General features: G+C 38.7%; 1 protein-coding gene across 4 annotated transcripts in view; it reads right to left on the bottom strand.

Annotated features, from left to right (window-relative positions):
- The window catches only part of CKAP5 (cytoskeleton associated protein 5), a 107,013-nt gene that overhangs the window by 36,068 nt on the left and 49,551 nt on the right, over positions 1-21,394 (bottom strand). For all 4 annotated transcript variants that reach the window (XM_036860406.1, XM_036860407.1, XM_036860405.1 and 1 more), the window contains exons 9-18: positions 17,520-17,624; positions 15,088-15,177; positions 14,823-14,987; positions 14,196-14,324; positions 13,240-13,422; positions 9,558-9,671; positions 9,158-9,268; positions 7,358-7,450; positions 4,792-4,977; positions 4,169-4,263 (exon numbers count right to left, since the gene is read on the bottom strand). In XM_036860406.1, the coding sequence (XP_036716301.1) occupies positions 4,169-4,263; positions 4,792-4,977; positions 7,358-7,450; positions 9,158-9,268; positions 9,558-9,671; positions 13,240-13,422; positions 14,196-14,324; positions 14,823-14,987; positions 15,088-15,177; positions 17,520-17,624 (1,271 nt within the window). The remainder of the gene's footprint in view (positions 1-4,168; positions 4,264-4,791; positions 4,978-7,357; positions 7,451-9,157; positions 9,269-9,557; positions 9,672-13,239; positions 13,423-14,195; positions 14,325-14,822; positions 14,988-15,087; positions 15,178-17,519; positions 17,625-21,394) is intronic.

A 21,394-nucleotide genomic window follows, 5' to 3' on the forward strand; every position in this document is an offset into this window, starting at 1 on the left:
ACTCCTGATTGTCCACAGCCCGCCCCCAAACCTGTTCTTCCCACAGTCTTCCCTATCTCAGTAAATAGCCACTTCATTCTCCAGTTGCTCAGGCCATCCTTGACTCCTCAGAGTCATCCTTGACTCCTCTTCTCTCTTAAGTTCAATATCCTGCTTAGTTCTACTTTCAAAATATATTCTGAGTCATAATACTTCCAAGCCATATAATTTCTTGACAGGATTATTTCAGTAGCCTTCTAATTAGTCTCCCTGCTTCTGCCCTTGATCCTCACTATCTGTTCTCTCTGACTATAGTCTGAATAATCCTCGTATTCTTCTGCTCAAAACTATCTAATGGTTTCCAATTTATTCAAAACTTTGAGGCCCTACACAACCTGGGCCCCTGTTCTTTCTTCAATCTTTATCTCCTACCACTCCCTACTCCCTCACTCTTCTACTCCAACTGCATTCTGAAGAACAATTACTCCTTGCTATTTTAAAATATATCACGTGTGCTCCTGCCACAGGGCTTTTGCACTTGCTGTTCCCTTTGTCTAGAATGTTTTTCTCCCAGGACTTCCCTAGTGGTGCAGTGGTTAAGAATCCGCCTGCCAATGCAAGGGACATGGGTTCAAGCCCTGGTCCAGGAAGATCCCACATGCCGTGGAGCAACTAAGCCTGTGCACCACAACTACTGAGCCTGCGCTCTAGAGCCCGCGAGCCACAACTACTGAGTCTGCGTGCCACAACTACTGAAGCCTGCGCGCCTACAGCCCGTGCTCTGCAACAAGAGAAGCCACCACGATGAGAAGCCCACACACCGCAATGAAGAGCAGCCCCTGTGCGCTACAACTAGAGAAAGCCTGCATGCAGCAACAAAGACCCAACGCAGCCAAAAAAAAAATTAATTAATTAACTAATTTTTAAAAAAAGAATGTTTTTCTCCCAGATTGTTACAGATAGCTCCCTCATGTCCTGAAGGTCTGTGTCCCAAAGTCATTGTTTCAGGAAGGATTCCTGTCTACCCTATAGAAAATAACACTATCCCAAACACTCCAAGGTGATACCACTAACCCCCATTCTGCTTTATTTTTATTCCATTGTTATTATACTTTCTGGTGTATTTTTTACTGTTTATTGTCAGCTCCCCTTACTCAAATATAAGTCCCATGAAAGGAGGAATTTAATCTTGTCCATGATGTATTCCCAAGGGCCTGAAACAAATGACTGGAATATATATCACAGGTACTCAGTATGTAGTTGTTGAATAAATGACAAATCATGGATGAACTGCAAAGAGGAAAATATTCACATGGCTTTTATGTCATTTATGCCAAGAGATTAGTTTTACATCAAAGACTATACAATTAAGAAGGGATTAAAGGGACTTCCCTGGTGGTCCAGTGGTTAAGAATCTGCCTTCCAGTGCAGGGGATGCAGGTTTGATCCCTGGTCAGGGAACTAAGGTCCCACATGCCGAGGGGCAACTAAGCCCACGTGCCACAACTACTGAGCCTGCGTGCTCTGGAGCCTGTGCGCTGCAACTAGAGAAGCCTGAGCACTGCAACGAAGAGCCCGCGTGCCGCAAGATCCCACGTGCTGCAACTAAGACCCAGTGCAGCCAAATAAATAAATAAATAATTTTTTTAAAAAAAGGGGATTACAACAATACCCTCAACTATAAGAGGACACCACAGATACCGACATAACAAAATTCTTTGCTTGAATGACACTTAAATGATAATTTCTAGGAAATTCTCTGGCAGTCCAGTGGTTAGGACTCGGTGCTCTCACTGCCAGGGGCCTGGATTTGATCTCTGGTCGGGGAACTAAGATCTTGCAAGCCAAGTGGCATGACCAAAAAAAAAAGATAATTTCTAGAGTATTATATCTTCATTTGGTAGAATCAGAACACTGTTTTGCAAGTGGCCTACTAAGAGGCATGTTGTGACAAGCACCATGGCACAGAGAAATGCAGCACAGCACAGAAGTTACAGTATTCTCTCTTGGAACCAGAATGCCTGGATTCAAATCTTGGCTTTGGGGCTACCCTGGTGGCACAGTGGTTAAGAATCCACCTGCCAATGCAGGGGTCACAGGTTCGAGCCCTGGTCTGGGAAGATCCCATATGCCGTGGAGCAACTAAGCCCGTGAGCCACAGCTACTGAAGCCTGAGCCCCTAGAGCCTGTGCTCCACAACAAGAGACGCCACCACAATGAGAAGCCCACGCACTGCAACGAGGGGTTGCCCCCGCTCGCCGCAACTAGAGAAAGCCTGCGCGCAGCAACGAAGACCCAATGCAGCCAAAAATAAATAAATAAAATAACTTTATTAAAAAAAAAAAATCTTGGCTTTGCCACTTTCTAGCTGTGACTTGGGCAGATCACTTAAGCTTTCTGTGCCCTAGTTTCCTCATCTATAAAAGGAGAGAACAATACCTCACATGATTTTTATGATTAAATCAAATGAGTTATTATTTAGAAAGTGCCAGGCATAAAGTAAGTCTATAAAATTTTGTTAAATAAAATACAGTAGTCCCCCCTTATCTGGGAGGGATACCTTCCAAGACCCCCCAGTGGATACCTGAAACCGTGGATAGTACTATATATACTATTTTTTCCCTATACCTATGGAACTATGATAAAGTTTAATTTATAAATTAGACACAGTAAGAGATTAGCAATAATAACTAATAACAGAATAGAACAATTATAACAATATACTGTAATAAAAGTTATGTGAGTGTGCTCTTTCTCCTTAATCAATTTTTTCAACTCTACCAGAAATGCAGCGGCTGCTTTACTGGCAAACGCAGCCTCTCCTGTAATTTTTACATTTTTCAGTCCCAACCTGTTTCTGAATCTGTGTAGCCATCCTTACTTGCAGCAAATGGCTTGGTGTCACTTGTTTCAGAGGATCCCTTACTGAAATCTTCATATTCTGCATGCTTTTGGGTGGAACACATTGTCATCAGTCATGTTTTCTTTCTGTTTATGTCTTCCACCCAAAAATTTAATGCCTTTTCCATCTTAACTAAGCACTTACAATGTTTGCCGTTTGAGGTGCAACAGTGAAACTCACGAATTTCTTTTTCCTTCACAATTTATGGATAGAAGATTCTTACTGTAGATCTTAGCAACCTCAGCATGCCCTTTTTTTCTTTCCTTACTGAGTTGAGAACTTTCACTTTTTCACTTAAAGGAAGCACTTTACAGCTTCTTTTTAGCATATCCAAATTGCCAGCATCTCTACTCTTGCACTTCGGGGCAATTTTTTTTTTTTTAAAGACTTTTTTGATGTGGACCATTTTTAAAGTCTTTATTGAATTTGTTACAATATTGCTTCTGTTTTATGTTTTGGTTTTTTGGCCGTGAGGCATGTGGGATCTTAGCTCCCTAACCAGGGATCGAACCCGCACCCCCTGCACTGGAAGGCAAAGTCCCAACCACTGGACGGCCAAGGAAGTCCCATGGGGCCATTATTAAGTAAAATAAGGGTTACTTGAACAGCAGCACTGCAATACCACAAGGATCGATCTGTAACTGAGACAGCTACTAAGTGACTGATGGGTGGGATACACTGGACAAAGGAATGATTCATATCCCGGGCAGGACAGAGTGAGATTTCATCATGCTACTCAGAATGGCCCACAGTTTAAAACTTATAAATTGTTTATTTCTGAAATTTTCATTTAATATTTTTTGACTGCAGTTGACTGTGGGTAACTGAAACTGTGGAAGGTGAAACCACAGACAAGCGGGGGACTACTGTAAACACATGTGTTCAACAGGCAAATAACTTCGGGAAAGAGTGGGTTAAACAAGTGTCTCAATTGCAGGACTTCTGAGAGCCTTTAATTTTCCAACATGCACTATAGATCTCTAAACAAGTGTGATTTTATATAGTATTTTCCAAATGTATTTGACTAGAAATCCTTGGAACTGGCTTTTCTGTGGGACAGTTACAAATACTTGAGGAAAAATAACTTAGAGAACTCTAATATTAGTGGATATCAAAATGCAGGAGCACAAGCCAATATAGGCTTTTCAGGAACAAAGGTAGTTTTGTTTTATAAAAATTATAGACAATCCAGCTCTGGCTTCTCAGAAATAAGCAGCAATAGCTACAACAAATATAATCACCAGTTAGAGACTGGCAAAACATGTACTTGATTTCTTTCTGACTTACCCAGAAAAACCAAATTCTTTTATTGCATTTGATAGCCAATTCAGAGTTTCTGACTGATTCTTGGGATTCTTCTGTGAGAAAGCCATTGACATAACCTGGAGTGGAAAAATAAACATACAAAAAACCAAAACAGATCTGTGTTTTCTCTCATATTTCTCACAGAAATATAGCTTGACATTAAGGCAGGAGTGGATTAAGCGTGGTTTTCCTGATGCTAACACAACTGCAAGAATGCCTTAGGAATGAAATATTTAATTTACACAAGAAAATGAGGTAAGTGACAGAAGTATTAAAAGCATTCTCACAGTATTGTACATCAACTAATACTTCAATAAAAAAAATTTTTAAAAAGGCAATCTGGACTGTTTACAACTTTTCATTAGTGGTCACTGTGGATTATAATGTCTTAAGAGAAAATTACTTTCATTCTTAATAGAATATTCTTGACTAAGACAATTTTAATTATCAGGCAACAGTGCAAAAATTACTAAAGGTAAAAGTAAAACAGTATCAAAAAAGGTTTTACTTGAGAAAAAAAGAACTAAAGTTTAACTAATAACCTTAAATTAAAATTTGGGAAAAAACTGGGAAAACTTGAGGAAAGAAAGCTCTGTGTCACTAACCTGTTCAGCTGTCCATGGCAACATACAAGCTTCAGCTATTGCTGTCATAGCTTCTTTTGCATTGTTCCCACATTTCACATCTCCAATCTTGTCTACAAGGCCATCTAAGACGATCTGAGCTGAAGTTTTGGAAAAATTTCCCTTCTGGGCAATCAAAGCAACTATGTGAAGCTTCATTTGCATCACCTGAACAAGGATAAGTATCAGAAAGTTATGAGTAGCCAAAGACATTTATTTTGGCGGGGGTGAGGTGTGCCACGTGGCTTGTGGGATCTTAGTTCCCTGACCAGAGATTGAACCGGGCCCTCGTCAGTGAAGTGCCAAGTCCTAACCACTGGACCGCCAGGGAATTGCCCAAAGACATTTATTTATTTACTTATTTTTACAGCAGCCAGAAGATGTAACAGCTGAGAACATGACCAAACTAAAATCAAATTTTAAACCAAGAAACAAAATAATTTTTATCCTTTAATTGTTATCAATTAATGTAGCTGACAGCTAAGACAGAAAAAAAACCACTCAGTGTTTTAAAATATTAACAAGCAATGTTACCACATGAAGTTTATGAATTGAAAAATATAATTTCTATTTTCTCCTTCTCCTATGGTTATCTGCATATAGTACTGAGCATACATCCTGAAATACATAATAAAATGACCATACTAATTCAGAGTTCCTACTAGAGTTGCCCACAAAAAAAATTACAACCCTCGTGTACATACACACACACACACACACACACACACCAGAACTTGAGAGATTTAAAGAATTTGTAGATTTTTAAGTGGAAGAATGGAAGGAACTGTGAAAAACAATTTAAAGATATTAATGTGATGATGGCAGATGTCTGGGACTTCAGACACTTTTGACCAAAAATATTTCCCTTTGTCCTGTTTGAATATTTAAATAACAAGTGTTGGCAAGGAAGTAGAGAAACTGGAACTCTCCTGACTGCTAGTGCAAAGATAAAATGGTACAGCCACTTTCGAAAACAGTTTGTCAGTTCATCAAGAAGTTAAACACAGAGTTACCATAAGATCCAGCAATTCTACTTCTAGGTAGATACATGTGTTCACACAAAAACTTGTACATGAAAGTTCATAGCAGCATTATTCACAAGAGCCCCAAAGCAGAAACAATGCAAATGCCCATCAACTTATGAATGGGTAGGGACTTCCCTGGTGGTCCAGTGGTTAAGACTCCACGCTTCCAATGAAGGGGGCGCGGGATCCCTGGCTGGAGAACTAAGATTCCATATGCTGCGTGACACAGCCGAAGAAAAAACAAACAACTTATGAATGGGTAAATAAAATGTTGTATATCCATATGATGGAATACTGTTTAGCAATAAAAGACTGTAGAGTTGATATATGCTACAGTATGGATGAACCTTGAAAACATTATGCTAAGTAAAAGCCAGACACAAAAGGCCACATCATTCTATTTACATGAAATGTCCAGGAGAAGTGATCCATAGAGAGAGAAAGTAGATTAATTGTTGCCAGGGACTGGGGGTGGGGACTTGGGGAGGAATAGAGAGTGACTACTGATGGGTATGGGGTTTCTTTTCGGGGTGATGAAAATATTCTGAAATTAAATAGTGGTAGGAGTTGCTAACTATGTGAATAGACTAAAAACAGCTGCACTGTACCCTTTAAAACAATTTTATACCCTCAGGAAAGTTGTTATAAAGGAAAAAAAGATATAAAATTACCTCTTGTTATGGATCTAATACAAAGAAGGGTATTAGCTCAAATTAGGTGTGCTTCTTTCACCTATCTGAGAAGCTATGTAAGGGGAGTTTTAAAAGTGGTGGTGTGAGGGGAAGAAGGCAGCATCAGAACCTTCTGGCACGGGAAACCTTTGTGGAGCTGGATGGTATGGATGAGGTTATAATGCAGTGCTAAGGGAACAGTGAGCAAGGGAGCTAAGGTCCTAAACAGAGAATAAGAGGTGGCAAAACAGAAGTAAAAAAGAGACTAGCAGGAAGCCAAAAATAAACCTGATACATTTCAAACTTTTGTTTCCCATCAGCTCTATCTATGTCTAGAGGAGGAGAAGAAAACTCTTTTCTCATTTTCCTTCATGTATTACTTTCCTATACCTCCCTTTACACCTGCTTTTTAGACTAAATAACGGTACTGCTCAATTTCATCTCTATTATCAGTTAGTGAGTTAAACCGATTATGTGGTAATTTTTTATTGGCAATTTAAAGACTACATTTATTTTTTATGCAAAGAAATAAGAAAGCTATCTCATTGTTCATCCCTCCCTGTATTAGAGGGCTTCCAGGCCTAAATAATGAAAAAAATGTATACATATGAATTAACAAACAATAAGTATTTGTATATATATAAACTCCTAAATGCACAAAGTTAGAGTTATGTGTTTAATCAAAATGGACACATTCCACTGTTCATTTAAAATTACATGACACATTGGCTGAGTGATTTTAAAAAAAAGAACAAGCTAAAAATTACCAAACTATACCTCTCTAATACGCCATAGGATGATGTAATGAAAATTACTTCAATAAAAGACATTAAATCTCTAATTTAAATATACCTGAAAATTAGTTTCTTTCCATCCAGGTTTCTTGGCCAGCATCCTCACTAATGCCTGGCATGGCATTTCAGTTCGGTCCATTAGTTCAACAGCCTTGAAGTAAAACAAGATAGTAGGAGAGTTAAGGGATTAATGATTAGTTCCAAGGGAACAGTATATACCAAATCAATTAAGTGTTTACCTTTGAAGGAGTGAGGGGAATGGAAATGAGGAGGGTCACAGAGAGAGCTTGTTTACTTTCTGTTATAATACTGTGTTTCTTAAGTTGGATGTTTGGTATATGGTTGTTATAGTGATGCCACTGAAACTCTTTTTTTCACATTTCAGGAATTCACAAATAATTTGCCCCAAAGAAAGTAACAGTAACACTTTTAATTTGCCCAATGTATGGCAGAAACTGCTAATACATATTTTGACTTATTTGATTTTCCTAAAAACATAGCAAAGTAGAGTAGGTTAGAAGCATTTAAGTACAGGTTTCAAAGAAGCACACCTCAGGGCTAAGCCTGAGTGGCGGATGCAGGACTGGAAGCCAGGACTCCTGGCTCAAGTCACACCATTCTTGCAGTTTCTCCACACCCCTCCTCATTAGAATCAAAGAGTGTGTGCCAGGGCTTCCCTGGTGGCGCAGTGGTTGAGAATCTGCCTGCCAATGCAGGGGACACGGGTTCGAGCCCTGGTCTGGGAAGATCCCACATGCCGCGGAGCAACTAGGCCCGTGAGCCACAATTACTGAGCCTGCGCGTCTGGAGCCTGTGCTCCGCAACAAGAGAGGTCGCGATAGTGAGAGGCCCACGCACCGCGATGAAGAGTGGCCCCCGCTTGCCACAACTGGAGAAAGCCCTCGCACAGAAACGAAGACCCAACACAGCCATAAATAAATAAAAATTAAAAAAAAAAAAAAAAAGAGTGTGTGCCAAAATAAACCAACATGCTCCTGTCCAACACAGATTGTTTTTAAAGAAGCTTCTCGTACCAAGCGATAATGTCTATTCTTCTGAGAATCAGGACAACAAAGAGGGAAACATAGAAATGGATGAGGGGTGGTTTATGTGAAGAGACCTGTTTGCCTAGTAAGTTTAATACCATAATATTAAAATTCAGGGACTCCCCTGGTGGCACAGTGGTTAAGAATCCGCCTGCCAATGCAGGGGACATGGGTTCAATCCCTGGTCCAGGAAGATCCCACATGCCATGGAGCAACTAAGCCCGTGCACCACAACTACTGAGCCTGCGTGCCCTAGAGCCCACGCACTGCAACTACTGAGCCCACGCACCACAACTACTAAAGCCCGCATGCTCTAGGGCCTGCATGCTGCAACTACTGAGCCCACGTGCTTCAACTACTGAAGCCCGTGTGCCTAGAGCCCGTGCTCTGCAACAAGAGAAGCCACCACAATGAGAAGCCCGCGCACCTCGACGAAGAATAGCCCCCGCTCACCACAACTAGAGAAAGCCTGAGCACAGCAACAAAGACCCAACACAGCCAAAATAAATAAATAAATAAATAAAAATAAAATAAAATTCATGTAAGCCTTATAATTCAGAATAAACCTAATTTTCTTGAGTACGCATCACTTAGGTTATGAGCTGATAGAAGCCACAGAAAGCAGATGTTGAAAGATAAATACTACACAGCTAAAAAGCAAATAAAAACCCCACCTCATCTTTAGTTAACACCCTGCAGACATGTTCACTGGTTATAAAATACAGCAATTAGGGCTAGTCCTTCATTTATCAATTCATCACTTCTGTATGATGTAATTTTCTTTCACATTCAACTCATCCCTGTGCACCCACCTTTTGGAACTCTTCCATACAGGCCAGCCTTTCCTTCCAGTTACTGCTGTCTAGAAGCTGTATACAGGTAGCAGGAAGGACAGCTGAAGCTTTTTCTTCACATACTTCTATCTGTAAGATACAAAACATTAACATTAATAATTGCTTAAGGAAACAGATGGCAAGAATGTAAGAATACCCCAGCCAGAACTACAAGAACACTCCCATAGGTGTGTTTTAGTATCTGAGGATTCTATTATACTACTGTAAAGGGGAAGTTTGTCCAAGGCACAGTTTCAATAAGCTAAAAAGACATCCATTAACTATATGTTACAGAACTCAGAAAAGAAAGAACTTGAATCTCCTCATGGGCAATGACTTTCCGCGGCTTTGAGTCTGAGGCATACTGTATAATACTGACCGAGAGCTCAGGCTCCACTATTTCTTTAGTCTCCGACCCTTTCTTGCTCTTGGTTCCAGTGCTCCCTGTGCCTCCTAGTGCAGCTGGTTTCCCCTTCTTCGGTGGCCCGCCAGGCTAAAAGCAAACAGAAAAATATTAAACCACTTAAGGATTTAGAATAGTGATTCTTAGACATTTTGGGTTTAGAGATTCCTCAAAAATTTGATTAAAATGAGGGATCCCTCAACCAACAGCAACAACAAAAAGACCCATATTTTTTGTGCCCACAGAATTTAGCAATTTCAAGGGCAGACAGACCTCCTGAAGATCATTCACGGGGACTCTGTAGAAGCTGTATTAAGAATCTCTAGGGCTTCCCTGGTGGCGCAGTGGCTAAGAATCCGCCTGCCAATGCAGGGGACATGGGTTCGAGCCCTGGTCCGGGAAGATCCCACATGCCGTGGAGCAACTAAGCCCGTGCGCCACAACTACTGAAGCCCACGTGCCTAGAGCCCGTGCTCCACTACAAGAGAAGCCACCGCAGTGAGAAGCCTGAGCACCATAACGAAGACAACAGCAATTAGAGAAAAGTCCACGAGCAGCAACGAAGACCCAATGCAGCCAAAAATAAGTAAGATTAAAAAAAAAAAAAAAAGAAAGAACCTCTAATTCAAAATGAGCTAATGAGATAAATGAAATAAAAACGATGAACTGGATTTATGCTACATTTACAGATTAATTTGAGAATTAATGTTTGATGCCTTTAAATGCCTCTAGATCCTTCCTACACTAGTAAAGGGCAGTTTCTGAGTTAAAACATTTACTCACTATTTAACCACAAAGTACTCCAATAACATGAGAATATGTTATTACTCACTGTAGAACTATCTAATTTGTGAAGGAAAAGAGGTGTTATGCCAATTTCAGTGAGTGTTCTAGTTATGTTGAAGATGCCCATCTCACTGAATTTTTTTTATTGTTTTATTAGTTTTCCAGTTGACTTGCTTGGGTTTTCCAAGAATATGATCATATAATCTATAAAAATGATATACTTAATCATGTCAAAGTATCCATCCATTTCTTTTTTTTTTTTTAATTTTTATTTATTATTTATTTATCTATTCATGGCTGTGTTTGGGTCTTCATTTCTGTGCGAGGGCTTTCTCTAGTTGCGGCAAGCGGGGGCCACTCTTCATCGCGGTGCGCGGGCCTCACACTGTCGCGGCCTCTCTTGTTGCGGAGCACAGGCTCCAGACGCGCAGGCTCAGCAATTGTGGCTCATGGGCCCAGCCGCTCCACGGCATGTGGGATCTTCCCAGACCAGGGCTCGAACCCGCATCCCCTGCATTGGCAGGCAGATTCTCAACCACTGTGCCACGAGGGAAGCCCTCCATCAATTTCTATATGGTTAAGAATTTTTATCAAGAAGACATGCTGAAATTTACTATATTCCTTTTCAGTGTCTGAAATTAGACTTCTTTTGATCTATAAATTCAGTAATTTTTCTAATATCAAATTATCCTTGCAATCCTGGAATAAACTTCAGTTGCTCATACTTTCTATTGTACCCACTGGATTCTATCTGCTAATATTCTATTTAAATATCTTGATTTAAATTTATGTCACCCCCAGTTTTGAAAGGTCACAAGAAAATAGCAGTTTATCATAAGGTACACAGCCAAGGGCAGTAACGTTAATATGGCCACACACATCACTGTTCACATCATTCCTTCTACCTATTTTGGATATTTGTTAAGCAATGTCCAAACCTAAAAAGAAATGACAGAGGACCAAATGACAGAGGACCAAATTAGTCTTGAACATCCAGAGCTGTTCTGAAACCACTGTTATCTTGAACATATTCTGAGCTTTTAAGGTGGGGTTAGCAAAGCTAAGATGCTGGTTTTTAATCCAATGGAAACCTTTAACACTTGCCAGTTCACATTAGCACTATGATTTTATTGGTTCATAATAACTACCCCATGAAGAAAGATTTAATTGTTTTCTCACTGTAAAAATAGAAAATTTTACACTCTTTGATTTACCAGAACACCTCTTCTGGATCCTTTCTTGTATATAATAGTACTCTGTTTAGAGAGGCACCTCAATTAATAAATCTCCTACTTTTTTTTTTTTTAAACATAGACATACATGTTTATTGGCTTAGTAGGTTTATTGGCTGATACTGTCCTACTGATTTTTTTCAGAAGAACAAAAGCAGGTCCTTCCCCACCCCACCCACAGCTTATTCTTGAGGCAAGGAAAAGAATCCCTTATAAGAGAAAGCTGGCTAGCACGGAAAGGTTCAGCAAGATAAGAAAAGGTCTTAAGGTGCTACGCCCAGGTCACTGTCCAGAGAGGCAGGAGCTGGTGAGAAAGGAGAAAATAGCTGCCAACTCCCTGTACTGGAGTACTGAAGAGACAGCATAACATGAAAGTACACAGACTCTGTAGCTAGATATCTGGGTTCAAATCCCAGTTCTGCAACTCTGGTCATTCAACAAATATATGCAGAGTTCCTGCTACATGCCAGAGCCTCTTCTATGCACAAGGGGTTAAGCAGTGACAAGATCTCTATCCTTTAAAGTTTACAATACAGTGTGGGGAGACAGAATAAACAAACAAGTGAATTGTAAGAGCACGTGCAGGACATTTAACCTTGCTGAGCCCTAGTTTCCTTTTCTGGAAAAACAGGGATCACAAAACACTTATCTCAAGGGTTGTTATGATGATTAAATGAGATTATGTAGGTAAAATGCTTCATAAAGTAAAGCTCACTAAATATCAGTTCTCTTCTCCTAACTCCAGGCTGGGGTTCAGGGTGGAAAAGAGAATCAAACTTCTTGCATTTTCAGCAGATGACTTCATGCTTAAGAGAATCCAGTCCAAGAAAAGTGTTCACTGTAAGAATGCCATATTTGCCCTTGGTCATTTCCCCCTCTTCTACACTACAAAGTGAGACCCTGATGGAATGGAGACTCGGTGCTGCAATTCCAGATCATTATTAGCAAAATGACCTTATGTTAAGTTAGAAAATGAACTTATGTTATTAATGTTATGTACCTTGCCATACTATTTCATTATTATTATTATTTTTAATAAATTTATTTTATTTTATTTATTTTTGGCTGCGTTGGGTCTTTGTTGCTGCACGTGGACTTTCTCTAGTTGCAGCAGGCAGGGGCTACTCTTTGTTGTGGTGTGCGGGCTTCTCACTGCAGTGGCTTCTCTTGTTGCAGAGCACAGGCTCTAGGTGTGCGGACTTCAGTAGTTGTGGCACATGGGCTCAGTAGTTGTGGCTCACGGGCTCAGCAGTTGTGACACACGGGCTTAGTTGCTCCGCGGCATATGGGATCTTTCCAGACCAGGAATCGAACCTGTGTCCCCTGCATTGGCAGGTGGATTCTTAACCACTGCACCACCAGGGAAGTCCCTATTTCATTATTTAATGATACTTTCTGATGCCTTAAAATGTACTCCTGTATCTTCATTACCATTTTTATCTCTATATAGGTTTCAAATAACCAAATGTACTATTGGAATATGCTGTCTTCATTAAAAGATGCTCTGCTGTATTTTGAATGTTGTAATGAGTTCATCTCTCAAATGAAATCATATTGAAGAACAACCCTGAACCTAAGATTCAGACCCTACCTTACTAAATTCTAATTTTTAAACCATATTTTCCAAGTCATCTATTAACCTTAGTAGCAGGTGCCTTTTTTAAGGGTCCTGGTTTGGGTGCTGAAATGTCCTTTGTGTCCTTATCTCCTGTAGCCCCCGAAGCAGCAGCTCTTCCCGGCACAGGCTTGAACTCCTTCTTGTCAGCTGCAAGTCCAGCTTTCTTACCATGTACGAGCTCTACTTTTTCTGAACATTCTTTGATCTGGAGAATGAAATTGAGACAGACATCACTGAGCCTAACTTTGAAACTCAATCACTACATTACTTAATAAGTCATTTCTAAACCACAACTACATGAGAATTCAGAAAGAAAAGTTTCCTTTTCAACAAAGATAAATTATCCATATTTTCTTGGCAGTAGATATACATTAATGACATCTTACATTATATTTCTATGCAAATGAGAATTTACTAAACTTACAATAACCACATTTTTGTAGAAAATGAACTTATGTTTACCGGCGGGGGGGGAGGGGGGGAGGGATAAATAGGGAGATTAGGATTGACATATACACACTACTATATACAAAATAGATAACTAATAAGGACCTACTGTATAGCACAGGGAACTCTACTCAATACTCTGTAATGACCTAAAAGAATCTAAAAAAGAGTGGATATATGTATATGTATAACTGATTCACTTCGCTGTACAGCAGAAACTCACACAACACTGTAAATCAACTATACTCCAATAAAAATTAAAAACAAACAAACAATAACCATATTTTTGATGGAAGACATTCATATTCAGAAAGGCAATTTTCCAGATATTAGAAATGAAGTTAACTCAAAACATCATTTTTACCTCCTCTACAGACTGGTCACTCAATTTTATTTTATTTTATTTTTTATAATTTGAAAGATATTTCTACTAATCAAGACATTCTGATCAAAAGGATATCAGTAAACAAACCCATATTGCACAGAGACAGGACCGCTATCCAATTTCATTACAACCCATTACTAACCTACCTTATCAAGCTTGAGTTTGTCGACATCAGCTAAGAATGGGTTTACTGCTTTCTCACCAACCACCTTCAAAGCAGTACCCAGTGCTTCAAATGCAGCATCTCTGACATCAGGAGCAGAATCACTGATGTGCTACAGTCCGGAAGTAAGCAAGATGATCTTAATACAAGGTTCTTTAGGTATTACTGATTTTAATTCAGACTGATGGTTGTTAGATAAAGAATTTGCTTTTTACAATGCACAGAATCTAAGCTTAGCTTTCTATTTGCCAATTAAGTTACTCTTCCTCTTACCCTCTATCTAAAATGCTTCATACTCAAATGATCTTCAAATACTCTAAACTGGATGCCTATGCTTGACCAGATCCAGCTGCATATCAGTTTATGGGCCAAATAAGAAAATAAAAGTTTTAGTAGTCAGTGAAATTATAAAGCTAATTTGTGCTTATCTTCAAGAACAGGAACATAAATACAAGAATTTGGATTCAATTTTCAAAGCTACAGAGGGTCTCTCCTCAAAAGACAATAATCTACAGTCTTAAAGTCAAGTAGTCACTGTACACAATCAGTAGAAAAAACAAAATCTTGCCTAGGTATAAAATATTCCCCCAATCTCAAAGCGAGTCTATACCTTAAGTAGAGCAGCACAAAAGGGCTTTAGTAAGCTCTTTGGCAGGGTAGAAGCAGTGCAGTGGCGGAAGCTTCTTGCAATAAAAAGAGATGTCTGCTGCTTGATGGTTGGATTTTTATTATCCATTACTGCTAAAACATCCTCACTGATGTTCTGTAGTGTGGTCTTTAGAAAGAAAATGTGGTCAATAAGCTTTTCTCAAATGTAAAGAACAATCAAAGTATCACATTGACAAACTTTAGACAAAACCACAAACTCAACTTACAGTAAGGAAGATTGCATCAATTGCCTCCTGCAGGGCTTGTACCACTTGAGGCTTCTTCTCTTTGAATTTCTCCAAAATGGTTGGTACAACCTTTAAAAGTGAATAGTTGGAATATATTCGGCCAAAAAAAAAAAAGGAATGATGTACTGATATATGCTACAACATGGATGAACTTTGAAAACATTATGCTAAGTGAAAGATGCCAGTCACAAAGGACCACACATGTATTATTCCATTTGTACGAAACTTCAAATCCACAGAAGCAGAAAAGTATCAGTTGTTGCCAGGGTCTGGGGGGAAGGGAGAATGGGGAGTGACTGCTAATGGATATAGGGTTTCTTTTTGGGGTGGTGAAAATGTTCTGGAATTAGACAGTAGTGATGGTAACACACCCTTATGAATATACTAAAGTCACTGAATTATATACTTTAAGACGGTGAATTTTATAGTATGTAAGTTATATCTCAATAAAACTTATTAAAACAATGTTTGCCTCTACCAAAATAAACAAAAAAAGTAAACATCTAAGTTGGATTAAGAAGTCATTTCCTCTGCGGTGAGGTGGGGATGGTGGTGTGCTGAATTGGGCGATTGGGATTGACATGTATACACTGATGTGTATAAAATTGATGCCTAATAAGAACCTGCAGTATAAAAAAACAAACAAAGCAACTAATACTAAACTTTCATTGGGTTATTTGTATGGAAATATGTTAATATAAATGTTTCAGACATTACATGAAATTTCTAAAAATCTTATATTTGTATTTGTATGGAAATATGTATGGAAATATGTTAATATAAATTTTTCAGACATTACATGAAATTTCTAAAAATCTTATATTTGTATTTGTATGGAAATATGTATGGAAATATGTTAATATAAATGTTTCAGACATTGCATGAAATTTCTAAAAATCTTATATGTTCTGGTATAATGTTATAAGTAATAATCCTAGTTATTACTTTAAAATGTATATCTCAGAAATAACTAATTTTCTTGTCAACTGCATTATTATGAACTTTCATCAAATCTTTAACCGTGGTCATTTTTAAGTCTTTTGTCATTTACAGACAGTTCTGGGTGTACTCTGATGATTTTGCAAATATGTTCCTATAAAAGGGTTTCATCTTCAAGAAATTCATGGAAAAGACTCTGACAAGTACAGGTTTCTGGTAACTGACTGTACTGCTGAACTGAATGAATAAGCATTTTCAGAACTCTAATGAAAAACTGATGAACTCATAAAAGTGCTAACAAAAGATCAAGATGAAAAAAAAAATTAATTACATGGGACTGAGTGAACTGATGAGGATGAGTATAATTTTTGTGACTTTCTGTCTGAATTTAAAAAAAAAAAAAATCCCACAAGGACTCAGAGGCAAAGAATATACAAATCAATTTTCACTGCAAAGTAAAGGAGCTGTTACAGTGGAGGATTACTGGACTGAATGTCAATATTATGACATAGTATGAGTGTGCTTCATGTTTGGTAATTGCAATCATTGTTGCTTTTGTTGTGGTCATCCACGTACAATGCTTGGTGTCAGTCTATTTATCTCTTGTAAAAATAAAATACAGTGTGTGTGTGTGAAAAAAAAAAAAAAGAAGTCATTTCCTTTCTTGAAGGGCACAAGAATCTTATGGTGGAACAATCTTATGCCTATACCACCACAGCAATGTTTCTCAACCTTTTTTGTTTGCATCTGTACCTTATATGCAACCTTACAATCATTTTTATCAGTAACTCTTATTGGACAAAATGATTCTCAACTAGGTGGATTTAGGGTAGGGGAACAGGTATAGTATACAATTCTTCCTCCCCACCCAAGATTCTGATAGCCCTCACTTGGACTGAGATGTCTCCTGCCCCTTCACTACACTAAAGAAAAAAGAAACAGTACCAGAAATTATAGCAATTTTGATCAGAATTATATCTTCTTACTCAAGTACTAAGTTTAGATCAGTAAAGTTAGAATTTTTATAATGTTTATTTTATCTTATAAACGATCACTAATTCATTAAATATTTATTGAATACCAAGTATATGTATTGAGTATAGCCAGGCACTGTGCTGGCAGGCACATTAAAGTTGCTTTTTAAGGTCTAAAATATATAGCAAAGCTCAATGGCACCTCCCCCAACCCAATTTAAAAAAAAAATTTCATAGAAGTGATACAGATCAGAAGGAATATAGTTTCCATGGAGAAATATAAAAGACTTTTTAAAACTAAGCGTTAGTTATAAACCTGAAAATCAGTATACTTTAAAAAATTGTTTATTTGTTTTTACTGAGGTAACACTAGTTCATAACATTATCTAAGATTCATGTGTACCACATTATAATTCGATTTCTGTATACACTATAGCGTGCTCACCACCAACGTTGATAACGTTGTTGATTTGTATCAAAAAAAGGAGTGTTACTTACGTGTCCTGCATACTGTCCAAATTTCTTCCTTAGCCCAACAGCCAGGCCAGTAAGACATTTTGCTGCCAGAGCCACCAACATGACATTGGTGTCCTTTCCAACAACCTACAAAGGGTAGAAAGAAAGGAAAACAAAAGAGTCACAGCCCCATAGAAGGGAATTGAAAATTTATTCTTAAAAGAACTCTGAAAGCTATTATGTAGTGAATAGCCAACTTTGTTTCCTACAAAAGAGGAAAGATTCTTCCTTGACAATATCAAATTTGGGAGCTTCTCTTCATTATGTTTAGTCTCCTATCTTAAAGTTCTACCGATAAAATATACATAAGACCACGTCAAATCGCTAACTCTCCACTGGTGGTAGTATGGGCTGTCAGCATTGCACAACTGTGCAGGAGGTGACTCTGATAATGGCAGAGAAGCTGGAGGCCTGCTGACTTTGCTTTGGGGCAGGGAAAGCCAAAAGATGGTGTATCTCCAAAAGACACCACAGAGTAGCAGCTCTAAAATTTATACCCAAGAAACACCAGTAGAAACTGTTGTAGGTACCTTCAAGAAGCTGATGGGATGTAAACTATTACATATAGGATGGATAAATAACAAGGTCCTACTATAGAGCACAGGGAACTATACTATATTCAGTATCCTGTGATAAATCATAATGGAAAAGAATATTAAAAAAAGAATGTCTATCTATATGTGTACAACTGAGTCACTTTGCTGTATAGCAGAGATTGGCACAGCACTGTAAATCAACTACACTTCAATTAAAAAATTAAATTAAAAAAAAAAACGAAGCTGATGTGGACTCTAAATTGCAAATGCCATTGCAACCATTCCTCTGAGGGAGCTTCTGGCCTTGCAGCTGCCATTTTAGTTACGTAGTGATCATCAGATTTGTATTCAGAGTCTCTTAGCAGAGTCTCCTCCAGCAATGTTTATATTACCACCCTCCTGTAGCATACCCTACAAGGCCCAGAACTTATCAAAAGTCATAGGTAGTAGCTGCATTTGTGTCAATTTAGCAAGACAGTGACTGTGCCTCAGTTCCCTCCTGCTAAGATTTTACTTTGGTATACTGCTCAAGTCAGCTGGTGTTAAAAAGCTGCTTTACTTTTAAGTGCTCCCAAACCCTTGTTTTTTCACTCTTTTCCCAGGTAGAAGTAACGCTTCCATTCTATTTTGGACTTTATCCTTAAGATCTGGTATTTCATAAGCAGAACACTTCATTCCAGAGTCCCTGAATTAAAGAACCCCTAATGCATAGCATTCAAGGAAGTTCTATTTGGCACCTACATATATTCCCTAAGTGCTGAGGAGTAAGGATTAAAAGACTAACATTTATTAAAAACAACTTAAAAAACTAAAAACAGAACTACCATATGACCCAGCAATCCCACTACTGGGTATATACCCAAAGAAAACCATAATTCAAAAAGACACATGCACCCCAATGTTCACAGCCGCACTAATTACAATAGCCAGGACATGGAAGCAACCTAAATGTCCACCAACAGAGGAATGGATAAAGAAAATGTGGTATATATATACAATGGAATATTACTCAGCCATAAAAAGGAACGAAATTGAATCATTTGTAGAGACATGGATGGACACAGAGAGTGTCATACAGAGTGAAGTAAGCCAGAAAGAGAAAAACAAATATTGTATATTAATGCATACATGTGGAATCTAGAAAAATGGTACAGACGATCTTATCTGCAAAGCAGAAATAGAGACACAGATGTACAGAACAAATGTATGGATACCAAGGGGGAAGAGGGGGTGGGGTGGGAGGAACTGGGATTGACACATATACACTATTGATACTATGTATAAAATAGATAACTAATGAGAACATACTGTGTAGCACAGGGAACTCTACTTAATGCACTGCGGTGAACTAAATGGGAAGGATCTCCAAAAAAGAGAGGATATATGTGTATGTGTAGCTGATTCATTTTGCTGTACAGTAGAAACTAACACAACATTGTAAAGCAACTATACTCCAATAAAAATTTTAAAACATTAGATGCCATAATTTTATAGGTGCTTTATAATCCTTATTTTATTTAATTTTCACTCAAACCCTATAAAGCAGGTACTATTATTATCTCAATTTTGTGGATTTCAAAAATTAAATAGGACTTCCCTGGTGGCGCAGTGGTTAAGAATCCGCCTGCCAATGCAGGGGACACGAGTTCAAGCCCTGGTCCAGGAAGATCCCACATGCCACAGAGCAACTAAGCCCGTGCGCCACAACTACTGAGCCTATCTGCCACAACTACTGAAACCTATGTGCCTAGAGCCTGTCCTCCATAACAAGAGAAGCCACCACACTGAGAAGACTGTGCACCGCAACGAAGAGTAGCCCCAGCTCGCCGCGACTAGAGAAAGCCTGCGTGCAGCAACGAAGACCCAACACAGCCAAAAATAAATAAATTTATTTTAAAAAAAATTAAATAGAGATTAACATGCTCAAAGTCACAGAGCTAGCAAATGGTAGTGCTGTGATTCAAACCTAGGTCTGCTTTGACTCCAAAGCTTTTGCTCTCTTTACTAAAGCATATTCTCCCTCTAAACTCATGGCAAATTCATTTTCCTTATGAGAAGATGAGATCAGGGTCCTAATAAACATTTTGTTAAATCTGTAATTACTATAAATCTATGGAGTAAAAATTCTATTCAGTTTTGTACTGAACACATGATTGGTATTTGTAAACGTCTGGATTATTTTTCCTTACCAAAACAGCTCAGGTATTATTTACATGCTAGACTTTATATTTAACATCTAAATGTATATTCTAGGAATGGTCATCAAAAACATGCCAGGCCCCATTCCAAGAGATCCTAGTTCAATGAATTTGTGATGGGATTTGGATATCCGTATTTTAATACAGCTCAAAAGGTGATTTTGTTATACTGCCCCAGTTAAAGGCCATCATTCAATCCCATCCTTAAGAGACTACCTCTTGGGACTTCCCTGGTGGCGCAGTGGTTAAGAATCCGCCTGCCAATGTAGGGGACATGGGTTTGAGCCCTGGTCTGGGAAGATCCCACATGCCGTGGAGCAACTATGCCTGTGCACCGCAACTACTGAGCTTGCGCTCTAGAGCCCGAGAGCCACAACTACTGAGCCCACGTGCTGCAACTACTGAAGCCCGCACGCCTAGAGCCTGTGCTCTGCAACAAGAGAAGCCACCGCAATGAGAAGCCCGCGCACCGCAAGGAAGAGTAGCCCCCGATTGCTGCAACTAGAGAAAGCCCGCGTGCAGCAACAAAGACCCAACGCAGCCAAAAATAAATAAATAGAATTAAAAAAAAGAAGACATTCTTAATTAAAAAAAAAAAAAAAAAGAGAGAGACTACCTCTAAAGTTACCATTAGATCAATAACCAGTGGAAGTTGAATCTCAGACACTGATGATCCTAATGTAAAGTTTTGAAGAGGATCTTGTGAACCTATTATAGTTCAGGATATAGTAAAAGATTGTATGAATTTATTGGTGAGCGATGAACCAGGCATCTATTACAATATCTGCCTGTTAACACTCACTGTCACACATCTCAGTTTGATTAAACAAGTTGTTCTTAACTGGGAAATGGGAGTGGTGGGGGGACTTCCCTGGTGGTCCAATGGTTAAGACTCTGCACTCCCAATGCAGGGGGCATGGGTTCCTAAGATCCCGCATGCCGTGCTGTGTGGCCAAAACAAACAAACAAACAAAAAACAAAAACAAAACAGGAGTGGGGAATATGGAAAAGTGTTTATTTTTAAGAAAAACAGTGTATGTGGGGGGACTCTATTCCAGCGTTGAGGAAAAACTCAGCAACTCTGTTCTAGAGCTGGGAAAGAAAGCTTTAGCTCACAATGTTA

Source organism: Balaenoptera musculus, chromosome 8 (genome assembly GCF_009873245.2).
Source record: "Balaenoptera musculus isolate JJ_BM4_2016_0621 chromosome 8, mBalMus1.pri.v3, whole genome shotgun sequence".
Classification (NCBI taxonomy): Eukaryota; Metazoa; Chordata; class Mammalia; order Artiodactyla; family Balaenopteridae; genus Balaenoptera; species Balaenoptera musculus.